Here is a 9,213-nt window from a genome sequence, read left to right on the forward strand (position 1 = left end):
TACAGTATGTATAGTGCTCTGCATAGTTTGACAGATATTTAACAATGGAAATATATTGCAATATAAGCCCAATGTATAAATTGTAAATCAGCCAAAATCAAGCTACAGATCCAGTGTTCCTTTGAATATAGGCCAAGGTTGTGCTGATGAAGAGGACACTTTAAAAATTCAGTTTTTTTTAAAGGCAACAAAAGATTAGGTTACATACCCACCCATGTGATTCACAATGAGATGTTTGGAAATTCATTCACAAATGAGGTTGACAGAAAGTGGACTGCAGCAACATTTACATAGTACATAGGCTTATACATATGGATAATTGTACTGTATATGCACCAATGGAAAAGTTTAATCAATCAAATTTTATTTGCATAGCACATTTTACAAAAGATTTTGTCACAGTACGCTAAACCCCCCAATAGAGGAAGCCAGCGGCAACAGTGGCAAGGAAAAACTCCACGAGAGACATGTAGGAAGAAACATTGGAAGGACCCAGACTCAGTAGGGGGCCCATCCTCCTCTGGCCGGCTCAGGGTATGGATTCACAAATACAAAATCAAGAGAACAAAAGAACAAAAACAAAAGCCAAAGCTGTTTATGATTTTGATTTTCAGACTAGTTAATACATTGCTTATATTTCCTGCAGAACCTTTACACACACAATCAGTTTTGCTTAGATCAGACCCTTCCGACTAGGATGGACTGAATAGTACCAGCCATAGACTGTAAAACCAGCAGAAGCTCTGTCCACCAGGGAGCACTGCAGATCCTTATGAAAACTACCTTTCTTGTTCCTTTTTGATTTTAGAAGAAAAATATTGATGGTCCATTGTTTGTTGAACAGATGCAATTTTCACAATGATTAATTTAATAATTTTTTTGTTGTCAACAAATACCTGTTTTTATTTGCTTTTTCGTATGTGAGATAATTATATACTCTTACAATTTGTGAAAGTGAGTTCCACTGGGGTTGGATCCAATAGCAGTCATAATCTGGGTATGAGATGGTATAGAGATTTCTAGCGCCTTATTAATCCCTCACAAGACTTATATTCATACACAAATCAAGGTAGGATGCCAATCCTCTCGAAGGTAGGAAGTAAGGACACAACAGTGCATTTCTGTTTGCTGCTGAAGCCGTTTAAGAGTCAAGCCATTCTTGGTTATGTAACTTCTGGTAGCAGGCATTGAATATTCATTGCTGAAGCATATACGGCATGACAAGACACACAATATCTTTATTTATTTACTGATTTTTTTTGTTACACAGAATCCTGGGGAATGGGAAACCGCTTGGTTTCCACAGCAACCATGGTCTCCGTTAAGCCGTAAGTTTTGATGTGCGGAGGGTAGATCTAGAGTCCCTCAGCTTCAATAAAGAGGAAAAAGAAAACACGTGGAGAGGAAGGGAGTTAGCGAGGGAGAGAGAGAGATACTGAAACTGAGATGTTGTGCAAATCATCTTTCCATAGTGTCTCTTAGCAACAATGAGAGAACCTCATACTGAGCCACATTGTAAGTGAGAATCAGTAATGGCTGATGAGGATGACTGCATCAGTGTCGCACAGGTGAACACAACACATCTCACCGAATAAACAACCAGCTACACCTTAGATTAAAACAGTTACTTTTGGACAAGCTGCGTTGGCACAGTCCACAGAACAGCTAACTCTTGGTTGTATGCAATTCTCCCAACAGGGAGCGGTTCAGTTTCCCAGCTGTGGTTCCTTCTCTGTCTGCTCCCCTCTCTACCTTATGTCAGTATTAAGCAAAACAACACAGAAGTAGGGTGGACTGTCCTACTCTCCTTTTTTTTAAAAAGTTATTTTGAGTTTGAATTTTCATTTGCCTTCCTAGAGGAGTGGTGCTGCTTGGGATGGGACCTATGCAGCAGGCAAATCCAGGTGGCCTACACCACGCTCAAAATTCTAGCATACAGTACAGGAAGAGCAACTAAATAAATTGACCGCAATTTTCAACTTAGGGCATGCAAAGGCTATTCCATGAAGAACGGTCTATTGAGAACTCAACAGGGCAGGATATCATAGTACACAAACCACTCATTACACCTGGCAATGCATGGTTGCAAGTACAGTGGGGCAAAGAGCACAGGTAATGAACTGCAGAGCAGTAAAGAAATGCGATATGGTCAGATGAATCATCCTTCACCACATCCTCCAACAAAAGAACAAGCGTCGCACAATTAAAAACACCTAAAAGCTTAAGTGCATTCTTCCAACAAAGAGGGGCTCTGGTGGTCCTGTAATGGTGTGGGTGTGTTTTCCTGACATCCTTTTGAAAGCAAGGTGAATGTTAATCACTACTTATTGATTCTGAGCAATCACCTTCACCGCATGCTGTAGCAGTTCTTTTCAGCGGGGAGGGGTGTCTTCCAGAATGACAATACCCCTAAACATAGAGCGTGGTTTGATGATCATGATAATGATATTATCCATATGCCATGGCCTTCTGAGTCACTAGATCTGAACCCAGTTGAGAATTTTTGGAAGATTGTAGAACAATGTCAGAGATGGAATTTACCACCTCCATCAACAAAGCAGTTAATTGACTTTCTATTGGAAGAACGGTGCCTCCTGCAGAATTCCAGAAGACGGTAGATTCTATGCCACAGTAGATTCAAGTTGTACTGGTGGCATATGGTAGCCCAACACCCCATGGACTCCATTGTGGTGTTTCCACATTTTTGGTCACTGCTTGTAGATTGGCACTGTGAGGTTTGATTTTTGTTTTTACTAACAATCATCTGACACATTAACACCATCGTTTACCCTCATCAGCAATCATTTGGCATGCACCCAGGCAATTGGTCGGATGAATACCATTACAAACTGTGATTAACTAGATTTCCCTTTTGGCAGTTAGATCGCTTCACTGAACACGCATTAGCTCATTACTCCTCTAGGCTATAGCTCTCATATTAAACAAAGGTCTCTCCAAGTACTGTAGTAAAACATAATAGTTGTCTTCCATACATAATCACAAGAATGTGTTATGATTGTATGCACATACATGAGTATCCATCCGTCCGTTTCACAAACAGTGGGGGTGGGCAGGCTGGAGTCCATCCCAGCATGCAGGAGGCAAGAAGCAGGAATACACCATGGACAGGTCGCCATTCTTTTGCCAGGCCCACACACCATTGACTGAGACATTTATATCCTCGGGCAATTTAGAGTCTACAAACTTTTTGTCTTCGGACTGTGGGAGGAAGCAGACACGCTTGACGAAAACCCACGCAGACGTGGGGCGAATGTTCAGGCTCCCCACAGAAGGGCCCGTGGTCAGGACATGAGCTCGGTACCTTGTTGCTGTGAGGCGACAGTGCTATTCACTGCACCACGGTGCTGCCCCCATACAGGATTATTCATAAGGCATATCAGTTTAAAAATATCTTTACTTCTGACCCTGAGATGACCCCCCAGGGAAAACTCAAGAAATTAAAAAGATGCTGCTTGCTGCTGCTTACCCATTGCATAATGCGACAGTTGTATCAGAGGGTGCAAGATTCCGCATGAATTCTTACAGTTAATACTGTAAGAATTGCCTCATGTGGCAGTTGCAGAGAATGGGATGAGCCATTCAGATGTCATAAGGGCACGTGAATCTGCATAGAACTAAGTGCAGTGTGACAGTCTGGAATGCAAGCAAAGCTCCAGAGGGGATCATGAGTGCAGGCACTCGGCCTCATGGGAAATGTAGTCGTTTCATCTTTATCTTTTGCCCTTGTCCATTGCACCAGACAGGGACAATGCCAGAGTGAGCCTCATTTACATAACCAAAGAAACAAGTCTGAACAAATGGGCTTGTAATAGGAGGGTCAACTGGGTCATGTCCAATGAGGTCAAAGTAGAGCTTTTATGTAAACAATGGCCTTTTTATGCATTTAATAAGGTACTTGATGTCTAGGCCTACAGTATGCCACAAAGTTCAATATTCTGCATATTACAGCGAGATGTGTGGTCCTCCCTCTCTCTCCCTCTTCTTTTCTCTATCTGAGTACACAGAAGTTTCAAGGATTATGTTTACGTGACTTTCTTTGCCGCCACCCCCCCCCCCCCCTTCCCAACCCTTTTAAAACACAAGGCTTTTGCTCACTGCACTGAGGGGGGGGGGAAGAAAAAGTTAATTTGGAAATGGCACCTTGACAAAATGTCACAGGTCCCTCGCTGCCGTGTGACGTGCGGGGCCCTGGGCGAGCTTCAGAGCCAGGTCCTCCGCCGAGCTGCCGGGGGACAGATTCAGCGCGACTCCGCGGGCGGCGTTCTCAGGGCGCGCCGTGATTCCATCACAACGGTAATCTCCGAGATCACAGTACGGCACGCACGCAAACCGCTCTGATGCTCAGTCAGACGAACACAGGAAGGGGGCGGGCGGGTCTCTCTCTCTCCGTACGCGCAGTCACACGAGCGCTGCAGCAGACCAGGCACAATCCCATCTCACACAGGAAATTAAACCGTGTCAACATTTAGGGTACACCAGACCCTCAGCAGGTATTACTGTGTTTTCACTGTTAGTGGCAGGTTCTCCAAATGCGGCAATGAATGCTTATGAGCATATCGTTTACTGGAGCACAAACCAATGCAGATAAAAAATAAACTGGCCGTCTGTACATACACATGCTGGTGAGTGTAAACAGCGCGCGTATGTATGTGAATATATGCATACATGTGCTGTGTATACATTATAGATGTACACTGACCACCTTAATCCCCATATATATATAAACACACACACACACACACACACACACACACACAGTTTCTAAACAGTTGAACACCACATGTGCATTTGTAGGACACTGCATAAGGTAGCCAGGCTCTGACTGTGCATACAGTATGCAAGCCCAGGTTAAAATTAAACTGGAAATTATGACTGAAAAATAAAAGCTGTGACAGCCATGAGGTAGATGGGGAAAATACCCACTGGGACGCTGCAGGCAGGAATATTAATATCCAGGGTCTCTCGAGACTGGTTAACATAATCCCTCCTGCAGCTGTGATCACATGGAAGAGATTCTGCAGTGTGCCAGTTCCTCTCTCTCTCACGCATGCACACACTTTTGAAGTACGGGAGCCTTATAAAGTTGTACAACTAATGGCTAAATGTTTTCATCTATACATAAACGCCGAAGTGTGATACTTTCAATCAGAGCTGATCAGACGTTCGGGAGATGGAATGCACTGAGAGAGATATAGGGAGAGGGCACTGAGGGCATTTTCACATTTCTTTTATTCCCTCACAGTGTTTGAAGAGTGACAGTTCTGTTGCCATGGACACAGCTCCTCCCCCCCCCCCCCCATGTGGTTTGGTCCCTGAAGGTGGGCCCCCCGAGGGGTTCTGATAGGGTGCAAAGGCTTACACCACGCCGGGCTGGAGCTGGAGGGGAGGAGGAGGCGGGACGAGGGTTAATGCACAAACCCAACCGACGGAAACAAGGCAAAGTTATCAGAGCCGGTGAAAAAAAAAGCGCAATGACTGATCTGTTATTTCCCCACCACTGCAGATCAATGAACAGCTGGCGCAGGCAAAAAACGGCCTCATTAAAAAGCGCTATGAAAACAAGCTCATTACGCTCCGCTCCCCAGAACTGCCTGGGAGCGTTTTACTCCAGCTCCTGAGAGGGGCGGGCACTGAGTACGGGACCAAAGATCACGCTGGAGGGCCAGACTTCAGTCGGCCTCTCCGCTCCTCCGATTTGGCCTCTCTGGCCCTCAGTGACTTCATCTCCACACAGCGTGATATCGATCCCCGTTCTCTCGGCTTTCAGCAAAACGCTGCGCATCGATGAGAAGGCACTTGAATCACGGGGTCTTGAGTCCTGAGTACTTTTGGGGCTCAGAGGCTGGACTCGGGTCCTTTCCACTTCATCAGATAATCGCAGATCTGAGGGGATCAATGTGACTGCACACCTGAGAGAACACTGGAATCCCTGGGGGGCTAGCACTTACCCTTCAGCAGCACGGTTCCCATGTACACGCCTGAGCGAGAGCTGGGCCCAAACCAGGGAGTCGAAGCAGACATTTTAAAGTGACACACACACACGAAAACACGCACGCGCGCACACACACACACAGCATATAACAATTAAGACGCATTTTTCAGAAACGCTGCGATGCGTAGGCCGTGCCTCCTCTCTTCTTCAGAGAGCGTTTTCTCTTAATTGCGGCTTTGATTCCTCCGCCGTTTCCCCGGAGTGCAGTTCTGTCAGACGCAGGCCTCCGCCCCTCTCCTGCTGCTGAGAGAAAACCAGCCCAGCTGAGAGACACCCCCACACTGCGCAGGTGAGTCACACCGCTACTGACAGAGCCAGCGGCGGCGCTGAGAGAAACCGCACTGCCATCGAGGTGAAACCTCCCCAACGGCCACACCTTCCCGAGTGAACCTCAAAGTGGCCTTCCCCCCTCTCCTCTTCTGCTTTTAATATTAATAAAATGTCAGGTCAACTACCCCATCCACTGCTGAACTACAGCACAAACTGAAACCACCCCTGAGAGAAACCGCACTGCCATCGAGGTGAAACCTCCCCAACGGCCACACCTTCCCTAAGGTAACCCACAAAGTGGCCTTCCCCCCCCCTCCCCTCTTCTGCTATTCGAATATTAATAAAATGTCAGGTCAACTACCCATCTATCCATCTGCTGACACTACAGCACAAACTGGAAACCACCCCAATGAGAGAAACCGCACTGCCATCGAGGTGAAACCTCCCCAACGGCCACACCTTCCCTGAGGTAAACCACATAGTAACCTTTCCCCCCCCTTTTCTGCTATTTGGCAGACCAAGCTCCCTGCGAATATTATTAAAATGTCAGTGCACTATTGGTCTATCCATCTGCTGAAAGAAACTACAGCACAAACTGGAAACCACCCTGATGAGAGAAACCGCACTACTACAGAGAAATATAATGCTGAGAAACCACGCCACTACTGAGATATGCGCAGGAGCCAGGCCAGTTTGTGTCAGAGAGCTCCACTCACAATATTTTTCCCCAATTAGTGCATCCTGCTTTTTATCAAGAGTACAAGGACAGCTATCCACCGCCTACGCATGCAAACAGTGCTTCTGCAGCTCTATCTGCTGAGAGAGCACGCTGTGAAACTTCAACATGAGGACACACACACCTCCTCACGAGATCAGACGCAAAAACACGCTGCTGTTTTTTGTTCACACGTTTCGCATGTAAAGTGCACTGTCATCACGGCATAGTATTTTGATTTTTTTAATAGTCGTTTGAATTCTGATGCAAGTGTGAAGGAACAGAAGGCCAATGTAAAAGTGCAGTCCTCCGAGGCTGCTGTGGTCTCAGTGGACTTGACCTCGACAACACAGGACAGTCAGACTGACAAACACATCAGCCGTATGCGACTTAACGACCTTCACCATGAAAAGAACTTCACTGCAGCAGAGTAAGAACATCAACATTTATTTAACATGATATAAAACAGATGAGATATGAACATTTGCATATTAACTCTAATAAGTAGCATCTTATAGTTATATCAGCTCTGCTCATTGTATGGTATACAGTATATACACAATGAACTCTCTGTAATTACATTTGTACACTAAACCACAGTCCTGGATTAACAAAACCTGCTTATTGCTTTATACATGTGCTACTCTCTTCTCCAAGTCCAAGCCTCCAAACCGGCCAAAAAAACAGAACCAAACCTATTAAAACCTCTTCTTCGCTTTTTTAAATAGATCTCAGCAATAGAAAACAAAATATAGAAGCAGATTTTAAAGCCAGAACATTCATGTGTGCGTCGGCAACAGTGCGACAGGAACTGCAGACCACCCGACGTATAAATAATTACAACCCAAAAAATATTACAAAACTGTCCATCTGCAGCAATAAAGTGGCACCTTATTGAATTATAAATCAACTATATATTTATATTTTTTTTATATAAAAACAAAGATGCTTTGTACACTGGATTGCTAAAAAGGAGTTGTGTAGTGTATAAGAGAACAGAGCAGTAAAATCATAACTAAAATCAATCGGTTTAAAAAAAAAAAAAACAGACTTAATTAAAATAAGGAGTAAGACTAATAAAACCCAAGCAGAACGTCTCTGCTCCTGAATGGTTACTATAAAACTGCTTGTGTCTCTCTACGTGTGCGTGTGTGAGAGTGTGTGTGTGTGTGTGTCTCAAAAGGTGCCATGGGTCTCCATGGTGGGTGAAGGATCACTCTGGTGCTTGTATGTACACCTGTACAGCCTTCATTCTTCAAAAAGCATTAAACTCATGGGCACCTGAGGCTTCTCACCAAGGCCCACGTCAAAAGAATGAAAGAAACATAATAATAATAATAATAATAATAATATCATCATCAATCATGATAATAATTGCAATAATATGAAGAAATAATCCGTGTCCTCTATTTTCTCATGGTGTGGGGGAAGTGATGTCACAGTTTGAGGCGTGAGGATGGAGGAGCTCGGGTGCGGAGCGTGAAACCCGCTGTGCGGTGCTGCGTGCGCGGCGGAGTCTGCGTCTGCGTCTGCGCAGCCGGTGCCGGGCGTCTGCGCAGGGTGACCTGCGTCACGCGGCTCCATCTTCACCGCTCCTCAGGTGTAGGTCTTCACCGAGGCCAGAGCTTGGGCTGGAGGGGGGGGGGGGGGGTAGAGGACAGTGTGAGCACGCTGGAGGATATTGGGGGGGGGGGGGTCGAGTAACGGTCACATTTAAGGATAGGGCTGTGGAGACCCGCAAGGTCGGCTGGTTTGTGTTTGCAGCGTAAACATCAACAAACATTAACCCAAGTGAACCCAAGAAACTCGGTTAAGGATAACTTAATTGTGTAACCAACTGCTTTAACCCACCAATTAAGGGCTGAGTAAGATGAAAACCAGCAGACCCTCTGGCTCTCAGTGACCAGCCACCGCTGCCCTACAGGCTCAAGGTTCTACAGATCCTGTGCAGATTTACTCATCTGTAAATCATCTGCACCGGCTCAGTACATAAAGACTATCTGAGCATAATCTTAGCATGATGCCCTGAAACACATTTCTGGATCCTTCTGCTGGGTGTTCAACATCAGATACATATAAATGTGCTTCACTGACACCAACAAGGAGATGCAGTAATATCATGAAATATGATTTGAAATATCATAAAACAGTGCAGAGGTCCATCTAAAACAGCCCAAAAGATTTGTAGATAAAACACAGTGTTAATAGATTTTTA

The 9,213-nt window shown here is 45.2% G+C and overlaps 1 protein-coding gene across 21 annotated transcripts in view; it reads right to left on the reverse strand.

Moving 5' to 3' along the window:
* Positions 1-7,429: 7,429 nt before the first annotated feature.
* Positions 7,430-9,213, reverse strand: part of plekha5 (pleckstrin homology domain containing, family A member 5) — a 166,202-nt gene continuing 164,418 nt past the window's right edge. For all 21 annotated transcript variants that reach the window (XM_064342830.1, XM_064342846.1, XM_064342840.1 and 18 more), the window contains one exon: positions 7,430-8,629. Coding sequence is in view for 1 of the 21 variants with exons in the window: in XM_064342831.1 (XP_064198901.1) it covers positions 8,595-8,629 (35 nt within the window). In the remaining 20 variants the exon portion in view is untranslated. The remainder of the gene's footprint in view (positions 8,630-9,213) is intronic.

Source organism: Anguilla rostrata, chromosome 7, assembly GCF_018555375.3.
Source record: "Anguilla rostrata isolate EN2019 chromosome 7, ASM1855537v3, whole genome shotgun sequence".
NCBI classification, from domain to species: Eukaryota; Metazoa; Chordata; class Actinopteri; order Anguilliformes; family Anguillidae; genus Anguilla; species Anguilla rostrata.